Consider the following 24,064-nt stretch of genomic DNA (forward strand, 5'->3'; position numbering starts at 1 on the left):
TTCCTAGCACATAACCCCCAATGGGCTCACACCTGTGAAACCTGTGAATTTACAATGCACTATAGACAGACAATGTGTTCACCCATATGTTCATTAACCTTCTTACTGCTTTTTTTACTTGCCTATATAATGTGTCCATATATGAATTTATTTTTCAATACCTGCTTATACAATTCCAACACCTCAACATAAGTTGAGAGAAATGGACATCTTCATGGTGAGGTGATTATACTAAAATCACCTATAGAGTTCCACAATTGATGGTAACTATGGTTATGCCAACCATGCACTATACAAGAGGCAGCCTCTCGCCAACCAAGAAGTGTAGAGAACACTCCTTTAAAGATGCGCCCGCCCCCATATGCACCACAGAATACGTAATGCAGCCGGGGAAAACAAGTCACTTAAAGTATGTGGCCGAAGGGGAGTACATCACTGATTACATGTGCACACAGCCCCCCTAGATATGGCAACACTACCAATCAGCTCGCAGCAGCGCATCCCTCAGAAAGGTGCTTCATCGGAAATTATGCGTCTCCGGGAGGGTGCACGATGAACAATGTACCAACCATGCGTTACACTAAAGGGAATCAGCTTATGGCAGCGTGTCCCCCAGAAAGGCGCGTCACCAGAAATGACGCGTCTCCATAAGGACGCCTGACAAACAATGTGCGCACCAAGGGTAGCCATCAAGGAGTCCATGGCAGTAAATCATCAGAGAGACGAGTCACCAGAAATCACACGTTCCCTGGAAGTGCGCGTCACGAGCGATGTGCATACCCGGAAGCATCAGTATGGGGACCCGGCGGCCTTCAATTCCTGATGTACCAAGGGAGGGAAAAAATTCACTCCTCCCATTAATTAATCTTTCAATTATCAACACTATATATAACTACAGAGAATTTTAACCCTACACCAGTGAACAAGCCTACAAACAGGTGAAATGGTCCGTTTGGTGGGAGAGCGTATTGGGCATTACGCAGTCCATACCCACCTCAGCGGTATCCTGGTCTCGTAAGCAACCATTTGGGCTTGAAATTATTCATTCTTGCTTACTAATACTTGTACTGCTACATAATTAAACACTCGCTACACGGTTAATGGGTGTATACTTCTCTTACAAGTTTTAAATGTATTTATCCTTGTTTTTTATAAAACCTATATGAGAAAGTACCTTACTTCTTGTACTAGATCTGCTTAAACTCTCAAAATTTGGGACCTATTTGCAGAACTGTGTATTGGGAACACTTTGCAATTTGCTACAATAGAAAAACCTTTTTTTAAAAAAAATATGTGCTATATATGAGTAATTTCTTCAACCATTACTGGTGGTTACTAGATTTGGCACTCCTGTGCAGAATATTTCCTTAATCCTCAGTGGTGAATATCAGATTGGGTTATAGCCTTTTGATGCAGAATATTAATTTAGGAGGGCTCTGCAAATTAAAAATATTCTTTTTTGGCAAATCATGAGATAATAACCTTTCACCTTAGCATTGGCATTCGAACAGATTATCATCAAGACTGTTTCTGTACCTGATCATTGAAGACATTTATGGGTTGCTCATATATTTTTCCATGGGCAGCACAGACAGTGTAATGGTTAGCATTACTGCCTCACAGCACTGAGGTCATGGGTTCGATTCCCACTATTGCCCTAACTGTTTGGAGTATGTATATTCTCCCCGTACTTGCATTGGTTTCCTCCCACAGTCCAAAAATATACTGGTACTGTCGGTTAATTGGGTCCCAGCAAAATTAACCCTAGAGTGAATGTGTCTGTGTGTACATGTTATAGAGAATATAGAATGTTAGCTCCACTGGGGCAGGGACTGATGTGAATGGCCAAATACTCTCTGTAAAAGCGCTGCGGAATATGTGTGCACTATATAAATAACTGGTAATAATAATAACAACGGTTATTTGCATAACCTGTTAGATCTGGTTTTCAAAGATCAGCATCTATTATATCCATTTAAGCTTATCATTGTCAAAATTGCAATTGTGTTTAGTGACCAAAATCCTGGTGTGTTCATACACATACTTTTTCCTCTGTGAAGTTTTTTTGCTCAGACGTGCTTCAACTATAATTGTGCTTAATTGATCATCAAACTTATTATATATTGTTCTGCTCATATATGTCCCTTTCATGTTACAATATAGAGGACATTTTCACAAACCAAATAAGACCGACCTTCCAAGGTCATTATAAGATCCATAGAAATCTCAAATTTTCATGCTTATATCTTTTCCTTTCACATCTGTTAATGTGCGCTCCCATCCAAAGACATACTGTATGTCTCTGATATAGAGACACGTGGGTTCCCGGTTTCTCTTGGACAGCGGAAGCACATTTTCCCTTCCGTGGAACTAGTACTCTCTCATTCAGCAGATTACTGTCATACTCCATAGGATACGCCCAATCTCATCCGATCTTGGAAGCTAATCAATGGTAGGCCTGGTTAGTAATTGGTTGGGTGACCACCAATACCAGGTGCAGTAAACATACACGCTGAACAGCAGAAGGAAGAGGTCCACACTTACACTTTTTCTCACATAAATAACAAAGAAGGCTTTGTTACTCCTACTCACACCTTGTACATAACAGATAATTCATTTTTTTTTTTAATCTGTTCTCTTTTTTGGCAGATAACTCTCAATTGATAGGACCATTAGGATTGCTTTCTCTCTCAGGCTGGGATAAGTCAGGAAACACTCCGCTGAATAAAATGCCTTATGGTGACACTTCTGCCAAACATTGAAGCAGACGGTTATTAAGAACCAATATAGGCAACACAACATAAATTTTTTGACCATTTTTATACTTATTTGCTTGTAAAAACGTAAACTTGCAGTACAAAGACCACTAAACAGGATACCCCAATGGGATTAACAAACCTGTCAAAATGTTATGAATAATAGACAGGCTATACCCATTATATTGAATTACTTTGATGTATTTTTCACCAAGGCTTAAAATACATTTCATGTGTCATTAGGCACTAAAACTTGAAGTTCATGTGTGAAACGCAATGTGTATTGTCTAACTGTATTTTGTCATACCAATTTTATTCTAAACATTAAAAATTAAGTTTTATCGTCGATTCATTTTTCAAGATAAGGGTGCCCCAACATAGAGTCTTTCTTTTTGTCTTCTTTTTTCTATGACCAAATTTTAACAAAGAAATATCTATGAGTCAGTTGAGCGATGCAGCTGCCCTACTGGAATATTAAGCATGAATGCACTACATAGCAGTGCCCATCTTTGCAGATGTATACATGCAACTAGAAATTAATAATTGGAACTAAAATCTCAGACTAATGTGGAAAATCTAATTAGTTTTTTGTAAACTGAATAAAAAAAAAAAAAAGTTAAAACCATTAGAAATTAAAGAAATGCAATATTGCTTTTGCTCTGTTTATATTATCCTGATATGAAGATATCAGAACAGGGAATGTGGCAGTACATGTAGGCCCAGCTTACCACCATCAACATTATCACCAGTAAGAACACTTACTGCCAACGCTTACAGATGTGTCCTCATACATCTTGCCTCAATAAGCAATGCAGCTGCCAGTTTCCTGGTAACTATGCTAACGTCTCGAGTCTTTTTAGCTGAAAATGCATCTTATTCGCATTGCTATGTGAGTAGGATGCACAAGCAGCTCATGCCGATTAAAATGATATGCGGCATGCCTATATTCTTTGTGCGACTGTGTCTGTATCTGCATACGAAATGCTATGTTACAGTGTTTTTCTGGAAATCACTGTAACATAGCATTTTGTATGCAGACATAGGTGTGCGCAGGGGGGGTGCCTGGTGCGCACAGGCACCCCCTAATGTCTGGCACCCCGATCTCACATGCCTGATGCAGCGATCGCTGAGCAGGCTGATTACTGTCCCCTCTGCGCTGCACCCTGTCAGGACTGCATTACTGACCGGACGCATGGGTTAATCAAGGGTGCCACTGCCACCGGCTTTCAAACTCCCGGCTCCACCTCCATGTACAAAAACAGCGTGATGTGATGTGATTACGTCATGCTGCTCGCACGGCCACCCGCCACATGCTCACCTCTCTCTTTCTATGCTATGCCACTGCCAGCCACTGATGAGGATCAGCATGCAGCCAGCGTTCCTCTTAGGAAGACAAATTAAATTCTGGCAGGCGGTCGGCAGCAACATTGACACGTTTTTCCAGCAGCAGCAGTACTAGTCTGCGACTGTCAGTGCAGGGAAAAGAGAGGGGGAGCCAGACTAGGTTGAGGAGGAGCAGTGTAATTGCAGTGAGTGCCATTAGGGGTGCTTGTTTGGCACACACCACAACATCTGACAATGTATCTGCTTTATTAGGATTGGTACAAGGGTGGATATTTTATATTGCATTGACCGTCAATAGATGGTGCTAGACACACCCCTCCGACGGTGCACCCCCTAATAAAATGTGCTGCGCACGCCTATGTATGCAGATACAGCCACAGTAACACACAGAATATAGGCATGCCGCATATTTTAATCAGCACAAACTGCTTGTGCGTCCTATCGGCATAGCAATGTGACTTTGATGCATTTAAACAGAAAAAGTCGGACATAGAGACGCTCAGTGATAACGAGTGGGTTGTTTAACATGACTGCAGTAAGGATGTAGGAGGACACATTTGTACCCCTTCTCGTATTTGCAGAAGTCAAAATAAGCCCAAACTCACAGATTTGTACATGGTACTGTTGTTCATACTAAGGGCGGTATAAAATTGGCAGCAGTAATTTACCGCAGCTAATTGGTTCGCCAGCGGCTATCCAATTAGCCCTGAAAAGCCGGAGCTTATCCCCAATGCTGGCATTTTTCAGGGATTATGTTTTGCGTGTCTCAGCCACATGAAACATATTCTGCAATAAGTGCTCCTTAGACCTGCCATAAGTGCAGCGAAAATACATAGGATTGCGGCTTATTGCAGGACCCATGTATTTTCGCACACAAAATTTTTTTTTTCCGCACGACCTAACTGGATAGGGGTGATATTGCAGATAAATGGCAGGGCCGTAACTAGGCGTGTGCGGAGGGTGCACCGCACATAGCGCTGCAGGCACTGTTTTAATTACTTTCACTTGCAACTTCCCCCCTTTTTGAAGACCAGCATATCCTGACCACCACTGTCTCCTGCCCTGACCCCTTCTGCCACCAATACCTATACAACATTCATGAACTCAACTTGAGATGTCTTTGTTATTCAGTCACACTGTCCTTTATTACATTTCAAGATGCTGACATACCCGGGATTCGAACCCATTGCATGTGTAATTGAAGATAGACAATCTATTCATTGAAAAAATGCTTTGCTCTCCTTGCCATCCACGGATTTACAAGTAAGTTGCGGTGATCCCCAACCTTGGAGAACGAATCAGGCTGTGTATTAGAAATGCCCTTTGATTTAAATATGGACACCACCAGCCTGATAGGATTTCCCTAAGAAGGACATAATTTAACTATTCTGGACTTAACACTTGATACACCAGAGAAGGGATAAAAGCACTTATATCCCTCAAGGTGCTAGACTTTTTCAGATATCATTTTAAATTCTCTTGGACTTTTTTGGACTTTTTAAAAATGATATGTTGTATTGTTATATATGTAGTATACCGGTATTAGGACTCACTTTATTATAGATAGGTAACAGACAAAGTGTGTTACTCTGTGTAGATATATTTTTAAAATAAAATAAAACAATACTCTTTCTTCCATATGGATGTGTGATTATTAATGGTCACTACCTGCTACTATAATCATTTGATACTAGTGTGATTTAACAATTCAAGTAGAAGTGTTATTATCAGATACCGGAGCGCTTGGCGTTTTTTGTCTTTGTCTAATCTATTCATTGAGCTATCTGCCCTTGCATATAAAGGCAGATAATACTAAGAGAATTCTAAAGCCCAGTACCCACGGGCCGATGCTGGAGAGATGTGTGCTGAGCGAACCGCTCAGCACACATCTCTCCTGCCGCTCAGCACAGCGCGATCTGTGCTGAGCGTGCGGGGGGAGACGGGGGGCCGCTCATTTCACCCAGCGGGTGAAGTGAGCGACCCGCTAGATTGGCCTGCATGCAGACCAATCTAGCAGCAGCGATAGCGATGTGCGGGGACGCGCATCGCTATCGCCGATGGGGCTACACACGGAGCGATCATGCCGATATTCCAAGCAATCTAGTCAGATTGCTTAGAATATCGCTCCGTGAGTACCCCCCTTAACTATTTGAAGCTTATCTTGTACTTTGTGAAAAAATTATCAGCATTGCCTGCTGAGCAGATCTATGTAGTGTGTGGCTGCAAGAGATTGGATGTGTGGCTGCACAGTACTTAGATCTGCTCAATTGCAATGCTGATTCTTTTTTACAAAGTACTAGTAGCTTCATATAGTGTTCATAGTTTTCATGTATGATCAAATAGCTCAATGTGTAGGGTGATTGATTAGAATTCAACAGGTTATAGGTTTGAATCCTGGGTATGTCAGAAAATTGAAATGTGTTACTCCCTAAAGGAAGCAATTGTTAGAATCTTCTTAAAAACCTCATTTAGATCACGACTGCATGACCAACTACAGACCGGTATCAAACCTTCCTTTTCTAGGAAAGGTTATTGAGAAAGTGGTTGCAAATTAATTGGAAACCCGCCTGACAACCCGTGATATTTATGATCCATTCCAATCAGGATTCAGGAGAAGACTTAGCACTGAAACAGCCCTGGTGTGTGTGTTAAATGATCTTCTGATAGCAAGAGACAGAGGTGACTGTTCAATCTTAATCCTTCTGGATCTCTCTGCAGCATTTGATAACATAGACCATGGGCTTCTGATTGAGCGACTGATAATTTCTCACAGGCAGGTCACAGAGAGTATCGTCTGGTGTATACTCATCACCATCAGTGCCATTGCCATGTGGTGCCCTACAAGGTTCTATACTATCCCCCATGCTTTTTGCAGTATACATACTTCAACTGGATGAAATAATCAGGCGCCATGGCTTGGTCTACCACTGCTATACAGATGACGCACAACTGTACTTGTCCTTTGCTCCGGCCACTGACAACACAATAGCAACCCTAAATGGCTGTCTAGCTGAGCTCCAGGGGTGGATGAGTGCCAGTTGGCAGCGACTGAACCCTGAAAAAACAGAGGTCCTAATGACAGGACCGCAACATCAAAGGACAAGACTGCAGCATAGCCAACCAACTGGACTTACACTTGGGGATTCAGAATTACAAACCACTGATCGTATGCAGAATCTTGGCGTTGTCCTGGATGGTGGCTTGACACTTAAACATCAGATATCAGCCATAATCAAATCCTCATTCTTTCATCTGAGGAACATAGCCAGAATCAAGCACATAATTCCCTCAGATGATCTGCCAAAAGTCATACATGCATTTGTATCATCTCGATTAGACTACTGTAATGCCCTCTACATTGGTCTCCCAGCAAAAGAATTGCACCGCTTACAGCTGGTGCAAAACACAGCTGCCAGGCTGTTAACCAACCAGCCCCGTTCTAGCCACATAACACCCATCCTCTACTCCCTTCACTGGCTGCCTGTAAGATGGCGAATCATCTTCAAGATTGGCTTAGTGAATTTGAAAGCACTACATGACCAGGGCCCAAGGTACCTGAAGCAGCTTCTGATCCCATACTGCCCCACTCGATTACTGCGATCTGTAGATGAAGGACTTTTAGCAGCACCTAGAATCTCCCGTAATTCACCTGGGGGGGGGGGGTCGAGCTTTTAGTCATGCGGCTCCAACTCTATGGAACTCACTTCCCCACACAGTGCGAGAGGCCCCAACTATAGAATCCTTCAAAAGTAGACTCAAGTCTTTTCTGTTTACTCAAGCATTTCCATAATGTCCCTTTTAGTATCTACATGCTTCTGTATTCTATGAAAGCTGTTCTGTACTTCACTGTTTCTGTACTATGTTATATATTATGCTATGTATCTGTTAAGTGCCTTGAGTTGTATTGGAGAAAGAGTGCTATATAAATAAAATTATTAATATTTAATAAAAGGTATTGTAACTGAATAATAACGAGCTCTCAAGTTAAGTGCATGAATGTGGTATAAAGAGGATTTGTATCCAAATCAATTTTCTTGCAGTGGTCTATAAATTACTATGGGACTATAAGACTATAAACTATCCCAAAATACTGTGTATTCAAATGAAAGGCTAGTACACCTACACTTGATATACATTCAATTTGCCGGAATCCCGACAGATGGCAATGCCGGCAGCCAGAATACCAGCCCAACAGGTCATTCCCACTCGTAGAGTGGGAACAGAACCTGTGGCGAGAGCAGCGAGCCACCACGCCCACATCATTGCGAGCACAGTGAGCCCGCAAGGGGACTCTTTGCTCCCGCCCCGCTGCCGGCATACTGGCGGACGGGATGCCGGTGTCGGTAAATTGATGGATGTCATCCTGGCCGCAGGTAAATCCTGGTGAACCCCTACACTTGATACACTAACAATACAGAACCCTAAATGAAGATTGTTGAATAAACAAAGTTAAAGAATACTTTAAACAATTACTTTTTGCCAAGAATAAATAAATAATAATAAGCATTTTGTCAGCCGGACAGATTCTGTATTACTATTATAGTTTGTAAGGCATGGAAAAAATGCTTGTTATTTCATCTGATAAAAGGCTTTTTTGACAATTTCCCACAAGAATACCTTTACTGTCATTAAAGAATGTCCCTCATTGTATGTAATGTTAGAGATACTGCCTTTATTATGTTGCCTCAATATTCAATTACACATGAGGAGCACAGACAGTGGAAAACACATAATTCCAAGATGTTTATCGATATGGGTGGTCAACGTACTACATTATCATTATCTTTTATTTATATAGAGCCACAAGGATTCTGCATCTGTAAGGAGTCACCATGTCTTTAGAATGTAAGCTCTCACGAGCAGGGCCCTCTTCCCTCTTGTGCTTATCCTTTTCTTACTTTAATAATCTTCAGCTGCACCAAATCCAGCAGTCTTCTGCCACCTGATACTTATGTCAGTGTCATCTGCTGATGCAGCTATGTTTATGTATCCTGTACATGTCATACATTGCCTTCAACTGTAAGTCGCTGTTTTCCTGTTTTGAGTATTTGTTTATGTACTCTGTAATTGGACACTGCGGAACCCTTGTGGCGCCATATAAATAAAGGATAATAATAATAATAATGTCTCCGTTCATAGTGTCAACGTATTTAAAATGTTGACCGCATTGATGTCACCATTTCCAGAATGTCAACATCAGAAATGTTGGCACTGTCATAATGCTGACATTTCCATGAGTGTTAGGATTACCATTAGAGATACTGTAGCATCGGTATTTCGACTGTCAGGATCCCGACCAGATCCCCTGTCTATTTGTGGACTATTTCTAAATTAATGGCATTAGTTACTTTTTTTTAAATAGAGGATAAGCCTTGAGCCAAGTAGATGAATGGGTGGAAAGCCAATGACATCAAGAGTCCTGTATGTCAATCACCCAAAGGCCTGTAATGGACCGTGAACTTCTCCCACCACTCTAGGATGTCATGGATGCAGCTGCACAGTTGCTGGCTAGAGTGATGCGACACATCTCATGTAGAGCTGCAGATTTATAGATTGTTGTCTAGTGTTTACCATATCATTTATATTTATATCATTTTTTTTAAGAAGAATATAAACAATGGAGTCAATTTAGATTAATGTTGTTTAATATGTACTCAGAATTACCTGCAATGGAGTAATCGATGGTCCTTGAGATTTTATAATCTGTGCCATTGTACATTAAGGTAGCTTCACATGTGTAATTTCCTTTATCTTGCAATGTCACATTCTTGATATTCAAGAGGTTCCCTCTAACATAATACTTGTCACTGTCTAAATTCAAAGGCTGGCATTCCTGCATAGAAATACAATACACAGTCAATCACTGAAATAACTAGAAGGGAACTAGAAAAGATATCACCCCTTAAAAATGCAGTATACTGTACCAAATAACTATTTAAGCAGTCGGCCCAAGGAGGAAAAAAAAAAAAAAGAAATGTTTCCCGATCTCGTTTGCTAGCTCAGTGGTTCCCAAACGTTTTTGAGTCGCGGCGCCATAGAGAGTGTCAGACTTTTATTCACGGCACCCTGAGGCCAAGAGTTTCTTCTTGAGAAATTCATAGAAAAATATTAACTTAAGTAAATTGTGTTTATAGGTCATCCTTAGGGTCAGTGATGTGGTGAGGGACAGGATTCACTTCTGTTTGTCCACATAATTTAAGATTGGAAGCAACAAGCACTGGTTTGGTCTATAACATTGACTGTAAATAATTTGAATTGGTCCTGGACCACCAACCAAGGGTGCCTAGGCACACAGTTTGAGAACCACTGCACTAGCTGCATCCCCTTAAAACATATGGAATTACATAGTATATTGGGAAATATAATATTGCATTGGGGAACAGCATTCTGAGAGGGACATACCAGGATAGAGATGTGAAGCTCTCATTCTACTCAAGGGGTCCCTCTTCTGCCAGACATGCATACTTCTCATTGCATGTTTCGGCAGTGGGCCAAGGGCCATCTATGCAGCACACTAGTGCTATGCTCACTCCGCTAGTGGACATTTTTTAAAAGAAAAGTTACAATTTTATGCTACAAGCAATAGGCACACAGATGTCCTGATTGTGGAACTGTGGGCCAACAAAAACTCATTTAGAACTTCAGCGCCATAACTGGGACAGTTGGGAGGTATGGATATGTCCCACTGCTGGCAAGACTCTGGCGACAATCTGAATAAATACTACCCTTCAGCTGTGTGTTTCCTTCTCTGTATACGTTTCTTTTGGGTCTAATTCATGATTTTAAAAAAATGGAGCTGTATATAATGCTAGAATTTCTACACCTCACAAGTTGCTCACTGCTCACTTCTTAACATACATTCATAGATGATAATAGCACTGACATGTGCACTGTGCACCATGGTGAATAAAAAACTTGTATTATTACCTTAAACCATTTCATCTGTGGACTCTTGTTATCAATATAATCCGTAATTTCTGGACACTGAATTGTAAGCGTTGATTCCATAAATGGAAAATAACGGAACATTAAGGTATGATTATAGCACAGGCCTTCATCGTTTTTAAACACTTCTACCCTTTTAAGCCTCTGTATGCAGTATGTGGAATTTCTGTATACAAAAGGGGGGAAATGGGGGACACATAACAAAGAATAAGGATTGAATCACAGGCTGGAAGTACTGCAAATATGCACTTGCACTACTTACTAAATGTATTATTAAAAATAGCATGCGGCATTAAATTATTTATTTAGTGTAAAGCAAATATTTTTTATACTGTGCATTCTTAATATTTTCTATTTTGTACTTAGATCCCCCAGTACAATGTTTTATGAATGTGCAGAGCATTCCCAGTATATATAGAAAACACACAATAAATGTCACAACAATCTATCAAGACTAAAGTTGGCTATTTGCCAAGCTCACTGCCCAAAATGCCTATTATGCTTGTTTATCGAGCAACAGAGGTTTTATTGGGATGCCGATGGATGGGATGTTGGCGGTCATGTGACCAAAGCCAGGAGTATCAGGAGCACTGTTATGGTGAGGGCCTGGGAAGGGGTGGGGGGGGTTAGGGCTAGGCATTATGGGAGGGGTTAGCCCTAGCCACCCCCCCCCCCCCCCCGAGGGTTAACCATAACCGCCACCCCTAGAGGGAAAGGGCTAGGTTTAGAATATGGGAAGGGGGAGGGGGGATAAAAATACTTACCTCACTGACGGCGGCATCTTCAGTGTCGGGATGCTGGTGTCGATCATCTGACCGCATGCATTTGCTTAAAACATTTTATAAATTATATCTGTGATCTCTTGAACACTATACTAGCAGCTCTTCCCTTCATGGCAAAGGTGATGAACAAAACCCCAGGGTGTTCCTATACACGAGTCTATGATCACATATAAGACAGCAGTCTTACCTGAGCACGCATGCGTAATAGCCTGTATCATCCAGCCTTGCAGGGATAACCTTAAGGTAATTTTGATCCTGGTGAACTCTCATTTGTATGTCTGAGGTGATTTCTGTCTGTGAGCCATTTCTTAACCAGGTTACATTGAAATTGTAAAAGTAATTTAGTGGGCAGGTGACATAAACAGCTTGGCCCTCCGCAACATACTCTACCTCAAACTCCACTCCATCATCTTTACACAGTTCTACAAAGCAAATCATGCAAGATGTATTAAGGTATATCAATGCAAAATGGCTACAGTACATACGTGGACAGTGCATTCATCAGGCAGGTAGACCTCTAAATACCTTATGAAAAATAACCATAAAAACGTGCCTACTTTACTAAAAAACCACTGTGTACAAGTAGGCCTACTTTTGCAGGGTTTGCTGAAATGCACATGATGGGAAAAGTATCATTGTCATCGGATGATAACACTTTAATACAAATCTCTTACATTTTCTCCTAAAATACAGTTTGGTTTGTCTTCACATTTGTCTTAAATGAATCATCAGAGAGAGAGAGGAAAATAGGATTTTAAATTACCTACCGGTAAAACCTTTTCTCGTACTCCAAAAGGAATATTGGGGAGACTTGGGGCCTAATTCAGACCTGGTCGCACGCAGGCTATTTTTTGCACTGCTGCGACCAGGTAATCGTCGCCTACAGGGGAGGGGGTTAGGGCTTTGCAGGGATGCGTTCGGCTGTGCAGTGAGCTGCACAAAGAAAAGTTTGTGCAGTTTCTGCACAGCCCAGGACTTACTCACCCGCTGCGATGATCCAGGAAGAATCTGACGTCAGGATCCCTCCTTGGAAACGGCCGGGCACGCCTGAATTTTTACGACCACTCCCAGAAAATGGTGAGTTGCCGCCCACGAACGCCTTTTGTCTGTCAATCTTCTTTGCGATCACGATGCGCTTGCTTTCTTCCTTTTGTCGCTGTTCAGACCCGATCGCACGGCTGCAGAAACCTGCAGCATGCGATCGGGTCTAAATGACCCCCTTAGTACGATGGGGTATAGACGGGGTCCAAAGGAGCCGTGCACTTTAAATTTCTTCACTGGGTGTGTTGGCTCCTCCCCACCTATGCCCACTCTCACAGGCAGTTATAGGAAAAACAGTGCCCGAAGGAGAAAGGACATATATGAGAGAAGGAACATGACAAAGAGTGGTGAGATTTAACACCAGCACACCACGAACATATAACAACCAGCAACGGCTGGTAACAATAACAGAAACAGCTGAACAGGTAACCACACAACAGAGAACCTGCAGAAAAGTCAACGCACTGAGCAGTGATCGCGCTGTGCCCAAACAAAGTGGGTCCCAGGGACCCCTCACTTTTGAAAATTGGGGTCCTACCAGTCCTTTTTGGGTTCCATCAGAATAAAGATTCTTATTAATCTTATTAATGATTCAAATATAAAAACACAGACTTGATGTTGACACTACAAAAGTGCTGCAAGGGGGAGGACACTCTGCACCAGAGCTGTAACTAGACATTTTGGTGCTCTTTGGCAGAAACTGAATTGGTTCTCCCCCTCTCATACAGCAATGCATGGACAGTGCGCGCTGAAGGTGCGCAGCAAAAATTTAGGGACATGGCTTCGTGGAGAAGGGGCGTGGCCACATCATAGTAGTGCCGCTTGTACACATTGCACCAGGCAGAGCACGTTATACACATTGCACCAGGCAGAGCACGTTATACACACTGCACCAGGTAGAACCCCAATACACACTGCGGCAGGTAGAGAACGTTATAAAATTCCCGCCAGGTAGATCACATTATACACTTCGCGCCACGTAGAGCACTTATACACATTGCGCCAGGTAGAGCACTTATACAAAATAATCCATCTTTCAGAAGATAGGAGGTAGTAATGTACATTCATAATATGATAATGCCATCATTCAATACAGTATGACTAAAATAACCTAAACAAACAACAACTTAGATTTCTAGGTAACCAGTACTATTTTACATCAATGATAGTTACGCTAAAGACACTGCAAAAGCAATGTTTGCAGCAACACACAGTGTAATGTATAGGGATTTAATTTGTCATACAACAAGTATTCTGCTCCCTCAGAACAGCTTTAGCTAATGCCACAGAACAAGGAGGAGGCCATGACCACAGAGCACACTAGCAGTCGCGCAGCCAGGAAGATGGTATGAATGGTGCAGCCCCCACCAGGGATCCTGCACACAAACTTTGAAGGAAGGCACTGAGAGAGGGGACCTGTCGGCAGGCAGAGGCTCAGCCGTCCCTGCATTTCAGGACATCGGCCTCCGGATTTTAGCTCTGCCACAATAGCACCGTATCCTCCATCTGTCACCTGTAGTGCAGGACCGGGCCAGACGAAGCCTGGGTCTTGCAGAGGAGCGGGTGTACGGGAGACGCCTGAGACTACCCTGCTGTGCCACCTCCCGCTGGCTGGTGCTGACCCCAGCGCTGTGCTCTCCCTCTTACTTTCATAATAGCAGCAGACCTTCTTCTTTCCACCCCCCTGACTATACGCCATGGAGTACTGCATGGACGCCGCTCACACCTGGACCTGCTGGTGCTCAGGACGGGCCGGGCTGCAACAGGAGAAGCGCTGATAGCCGCCACTGCCATTTACTCGGTAATCAATGGAAATGTCCCGCGCCTGGCCTGCGCTGCACACACACATGCAGACACAGTGCAGACAGAAGGGGGTGGGGCCGGCGAGGCTAAGTGGGAGGGGCTGGCAGGAGAGCGGGCGGTGTGCGCGCAGAGCAGATGGTGAGGGGAGATGGGGCAGGAGAACAAACTGTCCATGGTCTCCTCCCCTTCCAAGTTCCTCCCTCTGCTGCCGTGGAGACGGAAACTGACTGACAGCTCTGCTGGTCAGAGTGTGTCCTGAGGGACCCTGCGTGTTTTTAATTTTGAGTCCCCACCATCAATTCTTGGGTAAAATACGCACCATAGCGCATTTTTGCGATCACTGACTGAGGCAGGCGCCCAATATCCCTTATGGACTACGAGAAAAGGATTTACCGGTAGGTAATTAAAATCCTATTTTCTCTAGCATCCATAAGGGATATTGGGGAGACTTAGGCTTACTGTCCAACAGCCCATCGTACTAAGCAAACGAGCAATGGACTGCTTCGAAGCAGGACAACCCTTCTTCTGCGCATCATAGAGCAAGAACAAGGAATCCGTCTTTCTGATCCGAGCAGTTTGCTTGGCATAGATCTTCAAGGATCGCACAGCACCCAATGCCTCCGGCGGAGCAGAAGTGTCAGAACTGGATGGAACCACAATAGGTTGATTCAAGTGAAACGCAGAGACGACCTTCGGCAGGAACTGTTGCCTAGTCCTGAGCTCCGCTCTGCCCTCGTAAAAGACAGAGTATGGACTTTTACATAAGGCCCCCAATTATGAGACACGTCTAGCAGAAGCCAGGGCCAGCAACATCACTGGCTTCCAACATCATCAAAGGCTCAAACCAGGAGGACTGTAGAAATTCCAACACCACATTCAAATCCTAGGACGCCGTAGGCGGCACAAAAGGAGGTTGTATGTGGAGTACCCCTTGCAAGAAGGACTGAACAGTGCCAATTTCTTCTGGAAGAAAATGTAGAGAGCTGAAATCTGGCCCTTAATGGATATCTACACCAGCCTGCAGGAAACATAAGAAACGTCCCAAGTGGAACTCTGCAGGTGGATACGTGCATTGCTCACACCAAGAGACATATCTTCTCCAGATATGATGACGTCACAGGTTTCCTGGCCTGTACCATGGTAGCAATACCCTTTTGGAAAGGCCCTTGTGAGCTAGGATATTCCGCTCAACTTCCATGCCATCAAACGAAGCCGCCATAAGTCCAGGTAGACAAACGGTCCTTGCTGAAGAAGATCGCTTCTTAGTGGTAGAGGCCAAGGATCTTCGACAGACATGTCCAGAAGATCCGCGAACCATGCCCTCCAATCCGGGGCAATCATAATTGCCTGGACTCCTTGATTTCTGATTCGCTTGAGCACCCTTGGGAGCAACGGAATCGGAGGAAACAGGTAGACCAGTCGGTAAGGCCAAGGCGACGTCAGTGCATCAATTGTCCTCGACTGAGGGTCCCTGGCTCCTGAGCAATACCAGTGACGAGAAGCCATCATGTCTATCTGCGGGCAGCCCCAACGGTGGATGATCTGTTGGAACACATGCTGGTGGAGTCCCCACTCCCTTAGGTGGATATCGTGATGACTCAGGAAGTCTGCTTCACAGATGTCCACACCTGGAATGAAGGTTGCGGACATTGCTCTTGCATTTTTTTCCGCCCAAAGGAGTATCTTTGACACCTTTTGCATGCAGGCTCTGCTTTTTGTCCCTCCTTGCCGATTGATGTACGCCACTGTTGTGGCGTTGTCCGACTGAACTTGGATCGCGTGATCCATGAGCAGAGGAGAGGCCTGAAGCAGAGCACTGTAGATCACCCGAAGTTCCAGAATGTTGATCGTAAGGAGGGCTTCGTGGCCTGACCACCTGCCCTGGAACTGCACCCCTTGGATGACAGCTCCCCATTCTCGCAGACTCGCATCCGTCATGAGGAGGGTCCAATCCTGAATCCCGAAACTCCGGCCTTCCAGGAGACTGGAGGACTGCAGCCACCACAGGAGGAAAATCCTGGCCTGAGGTGACAGCCGAATCATCCGGTGCATCTGTAGATGTGATATGGACCACTTGCTCAGGAGATCCAATTGTAAAGTTCTGGCATGGTACCTCCCATATTAGATCGCCTCATAGGAGGTGACCATCTTCCCCAACAATCTGATGCAAAGATGGATGGATACGCGAGCAGGTCGGAGCACCATGCGGACCATCTCCTTGTTAGGCGCCGAGGGTCCGCTCGTCAGTGCGGCCCGGCGCCTAGCAACTAGGGACGCCGCATGCGGACAGCCGCCGGCTCCCTAGCAACGCTAGACGCCGGGCGCACGGAGCCGCACAGACCTTAGCAACGGGGACGCCACTGTCGGACCACGTTCCCCGTTGCTGGGTCTAAGTTTATCACCTCACTGGTTCCTGGCCGTGCAGCATGCAGCTGCACGGCATGTTGTAATTAGCCCTGTCTGGCACCTGATTGGAGGGCTTCCATTTAAAAGCACTCTCAGGACTTCTCACAGACGCCGGTTATAGCTTCCTGTTTGCTGTGTCAGTTGCAGAGAGTTTTCCAGTCCTGTTCTATCCGGTCGTTCCTGTCCTCAGTGGTCCAGTACTCGGAAGTTGTCATCTTTTCCTGGAGTCCAGACCGAGCACCTTTAACATCCTGTGGTGTTCGTGAGTCGCGGCTTAGCCGTGTGTTGCGGCTTGACCGCTTACTAATTATCATTTGGTTATTTTGTGTTTCGGAGCTTTTGCGGAGGATTCCGCTCCCACAAATCCACTCTGGTATCCAGCGGTGCTGGATAGGAGTTACGGATCAGTGGATTTTTGGTTGTCCTTTTCCCTGGCGGTTTGTCCGCACATACTTCTGGTTTAAATTAGTTAGCTTGTAGCCCCTGGCTTGGTTGCTTAGTCAGAGGGCCCCTTGTTATCACCCTGTCTCGGATTTCCCTTTGTCTCCCATTAAGACCTGAGGGGGCATCGGAGTTGGGCAGACGTAATCCGCCCTTCAAACGCGGCTGCCATGGGCTCAAGCAACCATAGTCTCGCAGGGGATTTCTGATAACACGGGCGAGACAACGGAGTTAGGGCGCCAGGGGTTACTAGGCTTTCCTGCTCCCGTAACCAGCATTCCCTTCCAGTACTCTGGCCTTTGTCATAAGATCTCCTCAGGTCAGAAGTACTGGAATCATAACATTATAACCGGCCAGACCAAAACTTAAAATTAAACAGGGTTTGATTTTTTCCCTTATTCAGTTTAGAAGGGTTTTCGGCCTCATGAATCCCACTGGTTTAGGGCCAAATCCTGGCCAGCTTCTAGTTAGCCAGATTCAAGAACTTACTCAGATGGTTCAGGATCTTTCCCTTCGGGTGAGGTCACAGGAAGATCTTTTACGGACTTCCCCGAGGGTCGTTCCTGAACCGAAAATGCATTTGCCTGACCGTTTTTCTGGTGATAGGAAGCAGTTTTTTAATTTTAAAGAGTCTTGTAAACTTTATTTTCGTTTAAGACCAGTCTCCTCAGGTACGGAATCTCAGCGGGTCGGAATTATTATTTCTTTACTTCAGGGGGATCCCCAGACCTGGGCTTTTGGTTTAAAAACAGAGGATCCGGCATTGTAGTCTGTAGACGCCTTTCTGGGGTCTTTAGGGCTATTGTATGATGACCCTGATAGAGAGGCATCCGCCGAGAGTCAGTTACGTGCTCTCAGACAGGGTAGGAATCCCGCAGAGATTTATTGTACGGAGTTTCGCCGTTGGTCGAACGACTGTGGATGGAATGACCCAGCCCTGCGCAGTCAGTTTCGCCTCGGCTTATCTGAGTCTATAAAAGACAGTCTCCTTCAGTATCCCGCTCCTGAGACTCTCGATAAACTCATGGAGCTTTCTATTAAGATTGATCGTCGTCTCAGAGAGCGGAGGGCTGAAAAAGGAGCACCTGTCGGGTCTACCCCTTGTGTTTTTTCCATTCCTGTGGACATGGAGGAGCCCATGCAGATGGGTCTCTCCAAGCTGTCTCCTGAAGAAAGAACCAGAAGGCAAAATTCTGGTCTTTGTTTGTACTGTGGGGGTAAAGGACATTTTGCCCGTAATTGTCCGAACAAGTCGGGAAACGCCTCGACCAAGTGAATTGTGAGGGGGTTCACTTTGGTCTGCAGCTTATCTCCTCGAATAATTCCCTGTTAGTCCCAGCTAAAGTTTCCTTTGGCGGCCTCTGTTCTTCGGTGTCGGCTTTCGTTGACAGTGGAGCTGCAGGGAACTTTATGGACTTAACGTGGGCCAAGGCCTTAGGTATTCCTCAGTTAACCTTGGGTAGGCATATCACAATGCATGGTTTGGATGGGAGTCCCTTATCCAATGGGGTTATTTCCCTCTGTACACCCCCTGTTCTACTTTCGGTAGGAGCTCTTCATTCCGAAAAAATTGAATTATTCCTTACCCATTGCCCAGCAGTTCCAGTGGTTCTGGGTCACCCTTGGCTGGCCTTTCATAATCCCATCATTGATTGGCAGTCGGGGGAGATCTCACAATGGGGTACCATCTGTAATAAGGAATGTATTACGCTTCCCCTCAGAATTGCTGCTGTCATTCCCGCACCCATTCCTGTGGAATACCAGGATTTTGTTGATGTATTTTCCAAGGGCAATGCGGACATTTTGCCTCCCCATCGGCCTTATGATTGTGCTATTGAGCTAATTCCTGGTGCCACATTGCCAAAGGGAAGGTTATATGCTTTGTCCGGACCAGAAACTGTGGCCATGAATGAGTATGTTAAAGAGAGCTTAGGGAAAGGATTTATCAGGCCATCTAAATCCCCTTTAAGTGCAGGCTTCTTCTTTGTGGAGAAGAAAGATGGATCACTCAGACCCTGCATTGACTTTAGAGCCTTGAATAAAATCTCAGTAAAGAATACTTACCCTTTGCCGTTGATTTCTGTCCTCTTTGATCAGCTACGTTCGGCTGTGATTTTTTCTAAGATTGACCTGAGAGGAGCGTATAACCTCATCCGAATCAAGTCAGGAGATGAGTGGAAAACGGCATTCAGTACTCAATCGGGTCACTACGAGTATCTGGTTATGCCATTCGGCCTGTCTAACGCTCCGGCAGTTTTCCAGGATCTCATTAACGATGTGCTCCGTGATTTTCTTGGAAGATTCGTAGTCGTCTACTTAGACGATATCTTGATCTATTCTGACTCTATTGAACAACATGTTACCCAGGTGCGTCAGGTTCTTCAAAAATTACGTGAAAATCACCTATATGCCAAGCTGGAGAAGTGTGAATTTCATGTCACGGAGGTATCCTTTTTAGGGTACATTATTTCCCCTCGGGGATTCTGTATGGAACCAAAGAAGCTCCAAGCCATCCTTAGTTGGGCGCAACCCACCAACTTAAAAGCAATTCAGCGCTTTTTAGGGTTTGCGAATTATTATAGAAGATTTATTCATTCTTTTTCCGACCTGGTTGCTCCCATTGTGGCACTGACTAAGAAGGGAGCGGATCCAACCAACTGGTCACGTGAAGCTGAAGTATCTTTTCAGGCCTTGAAACAAGCCTTCATCTCAGCCCCAGTCCTCAGACATCCCAACCCAGAATTGCCTTTCATTGTTGAGGTTGATGCCTCGGAGGTTGGAGTAGGGGCTATCCTGTCTCAGAAGGATCCAGACTCTCTAGAATTACATCCTTGTGCCTTTATGTCCAGGAAATTCTCTTCTGCTGAATCCAACTACGATGTTGGTAACCGGGAATTACTGGCTATTAAATGGGCTTTCGAGGAGTGGAGGCATTGGCTTGAGGGAGCAACACATACCATTTCAGTTTTGACTGATCACAAAAATCTTCAGTACATCGAATCTGCTAAACGGCTGAATGCCCGGCAGGCTCGTTGGGCTTTATTTTTTACTCGTTTCAAGTTTTTTATCACCTTCAGGCCAGGTTCCAAGAATACCAAGGTGGATGCCCTGTCACGCAGTTTTCTTCCAGTTCATGATAACAGTCCTGTTACTCCCATTCTTCCGTCTTCAGTCATTCGGGCAGGTCTCACACAAGATTTATTCACCCAGTTAAAGCAGCTTCAACATCAAGCTCCTGGAAATACTCCTGCTGGTCGTCTTTATGTCCCTAAGTTTTTGAGAGCAACTGTTTTGACTGAGTTTCATGATAGCAAAGTTGCCGGGCATCCGCGGATCTCTAAGACTTTGGAATTAGTCTCCCGCTCAGTATGGTGGCCTGGTCTTTCCAAAGACATTAAGGAGTTTGTTTTTTCTTGTCAAGTCTGTGCACAGCATAAAGTTCCCCGTTCCTTGCCTATCGGTCAACTTATGCCCTTAAATGTTCCTCTCAGGCCATGGTCTCATATTTCCATGGATTTTGTGGTAGACCTCCCTCTGTCAGCCGGATGCCGAGTCATATGGGTAGTAGTGGACCGTTTTAGCAAGATGGCCCATTTCATTGCTCTTCCCCGACTGCCATCTGCCCAGGGATTGGCAGTTTTGTTCCTCCGCCATGTTTTCAGACTCCATGGATTACCCACGGATATTGTTTCTGATCGGGGTCCACAATTCATTGCACAATTTTGGAAGTCTTTTTGTGCCTCATTAAAGATGAAATTGTCGTTAACGTCCGGCTACCATCCCCAATCCAACGGGCAGACTGAGCGAGTTAATCAATCATTAAAACAGTATTTGCGTTTGTACTCGGCCAAACTCCAAAATGATTGGTCCGAGTTTCTTCCTTTGGCGGAGTTTGCTTACAACAATGCCTGTCATTCCTCCACCAATGTGTCTCCATTTTTTACAGTTTTCGGTTTTCACCCCAGGGCTAATTCCTTTTTTCAACATTCCTCTGTCTCCTCGCTGACCTTGACCTCTCATCTCAGACTCATTTGGAGAAAAGTGCACCTTGCTCTCAGAAAAGCGGCATTTCGGGAGAAAAAATTTTCTGACAGGCTCCGGCGGCCTTGCACTTTTAAAGTAGGAGACAGGGTATGGTTATCGACTCGCAACATTAAACTTCGACAAACCTCAGCCAGATTGGGCCCCAAATTTATTGGACCTTTTCATATTATAAAAAAAATCAATCCAGTTGCTTTCCGGTTACGTTTACCAAAAACTCTCCGGATCGGAAATACGTTCCATTGCTCCTTGTTGAAACCATACGTTTCTTCCAATAGATTTCCTCGAAAAGTCTCTCAGGGGAAATCACCAGTAGATGTACAAGGTCAGCAGGAGTTTTTGGTGGAGAAGGTTCTCGATTCCAAGTTGTCCCGGGGTCGGCTTTATTTTCTGGTACATTGGAGAGGTTATGGTCCAGAAGAAAGGTCTTGGGTCCTGGATAAGGATCTCCATGCCCCGAGGCTCAAGAGGGCATTTTTTCGAGAATTTCCTCAGAAACCTGGCCTTAGGGGTTCCTTGACCCCTCCTCAAGGGGGGGGTACTGTTAGGCGCCGAGGGTCCGCTCGGCAGTGCGGCCCGGCGCCTAGCAACTAGGGACGCCGCATGCGGACAGCCGCCGGCTCCCTAGCAACGCTAGACGCCGGGCGCACGGAGCCGCACAGACCTTAGCAACGGGGACGCCACTGTCGGACCACGTTCCCCGTTGCTGGGTCTAAGTTGATCACCTCACTGGTTCCTGGCCGTGCAGCATGCAGCTGCACGGCATGTTGTAATTAGCCCTGTCTGGCACCTGATTGGAGGGCTTCCATTTAAAAGCACTCTCAGGACTTCTCACAGACGCCGGTTATAGCTTCCTGTTTGCTGTGTCAGTTGCAGAGAGTTTTCCAGTCCTGTTCTATCCGGTCGTTCCTGTCCTCAGTGGTCCAGTACTCGGAAGTTGTCATCTTTTCCTGGAGTCCAGACCGAGCACCTTTAACATCCTGTGGTGTTCGTGAGTCGCGGCTTAGCCGTGTGTTGCGGCTTGACCGCTTACTAATTATCATTTGGTTATTTTGTGTTTCGGAGCTTTTGCGGAGGATTCCGCTCCCACAAATCCACTCTGGTATCCAGCGGTGCTGGATAGGAGTTACGGATCAGTGGATTTTTGGTTGTCCTTTTCCCTGGCGGTTTGTCCGCACATACTTCTGGTTTAAGTTAGTTAGCTTGTAGCCCCTGGCTTGGTTGCTTAGTCAGAGGGCCCCTTGTTATCACCCTGTCTCGGATTTCCCTTTGTCTCCCATTAAGACCTGAGGGGGCATCGGAGTTGGGCAGACGTAATCCGCCCTTCAAACGCAGCTGCCATGGGCTCAAGCAACCATAGTCTCGCAGGGGATTTCTGATAACACGGGCGAGACAACGGAGTTAGGGCGCCAGGGGTTACTAGGCTTTCCTGCTCCCGTAACCAGCATTCCCTTCCAGTACTCTGGCCTTTGTCATAAGATCTCCTCAGGTCAGAAGTACTGGAATCATAACACTCCTGAAGTGTTCTCGCCTTGTCCTCCGGGAGGAACACCTTCTGGGTCACAGTATCCCGTAACATCCCCAAGAACAGGAGCTGCTGAGTTGGCTCCAGGTGGGACTTCTGTAGATTGAGAATCCAACCATGGCGTGACAGAAGTTGGATAGTGTGGTCGATATGGAGCAATAAAAGCTCCCTGGATCTTGGATTTTATCAGAAGATCGTCCATGTAAGGAACAACATTGAACCCCTGGACTCCGAGTTGGAACATCATCTCCGCCATCACCTTCGTGAACACCCTTGGAGCTGTGGACAGGCCAAAGGGTAGTGCGTGGAACTGGTAGTGATCGTCAAGTAGGGCAAACCTTAGCTAAGCCTGATGGAGGTGGCCAAATTGAGATATGAAGGTAGGCATCCTTGATATCCAAGGAAACCAGGAATTCGTGTTCTTCCAGAGACGCAATCACTGCCCTCAGGGATTCCATTTTGAACTTGAAAACCTTTAGGTAAGGATTCAAGGACATTAGATCCAAAATAGGCCATACCGAGCAGTCCGGCTTTGGTACCACAAGCAGGTTGGAGTAATAACCCCTGCCGCGTTGTGGTATAGGTACTGGAACAATGATGTGGGACTGGACCAACTTTCAGATGGCCTGTTGCAATGTAACCTGCATATCCTCCAAAGCTGGTAAGCTTGATTAGAAAAATCGTTGGGGAGGAGCACCGTCAAACTCCAGCTTGTAACCCTGAGAAATGAGGTCAGGAGAAATCAGGAGCTTTCCCAGATGCGGCTGAAGTGACGCAGTCAGGCTTCCACCTCGAGATCTCCTTGTGGTGGATGGGCACCGTCATGCTGAGGACTTAGTGGAAGCAGAACTGGTGCTCTGTTCCTGAGAATCGGCGGTTGCAGGTCTTTTTGACTTACCTCTGGTGCCTCTATTTGTATTAGAGGCACCTCTGGCCCTAGAACGAAGTCCGTTAGACTGAAAGGACTGAACAGACGGCCC

The 24,064-nt window shown here is 45.2% G+C and overlaps 1 protein-coding gene and 1 pseudogene across 6 annotated transcripts in view; one reads left to right on the forward strand and one right to left on the reverse strand.

Moving 5' to 3' along the window:
* The window catches only part of LOC135023985 (interleukin-1 receptor type 1-like), a 189,121-nt gene that overhangs the window by 31,182 nt on the left and 133,875 nt on the right, over positions 1-24,064 (reverse strand). For all 6 annotated transcript variants that reach the window (XM_063953429.1, XM_063953434.1, XM_063953431.1 and 3 more), the window contains 3 exons: positions 12,015-12,249; positions 11,028-11,211; positions 9,765-9,933 (listed from right to left, as the gene is read on the reverse strand). In XM_063953429.1, coding sequence (XP_063809499.1) covers positions 9,765-9,933; positions 11,028-11,211; positions 12,015-12,249 — 588 coding nt within the window. The remainder of the gene's footprint in view (positions 1-9,764; positions 9,934-11,027; positions 11,212-12,014; positions 12,250-24,064) is intronic.
* LOC135052279 (5S ribosomal RNA) lies at positions 2,392-2,506 on the forward strand (annotated as a pseudogene).

This window comes from Pseudophryne corroboree, chromosome 2 (genome assembly GCF_028390025.1).
Source record: "Pseudophryne corroboree isolate aPseCor3 chromosome 2, aPseCor3.hap2, whole genome shotgun sequence".
NCBI classification, from domain to species: Eukaryota; Metazoa; Chordata; class Amphibia; order Anura; family Myobatrachidae; genus Pseudophryne; species Pseudophryne corroboree.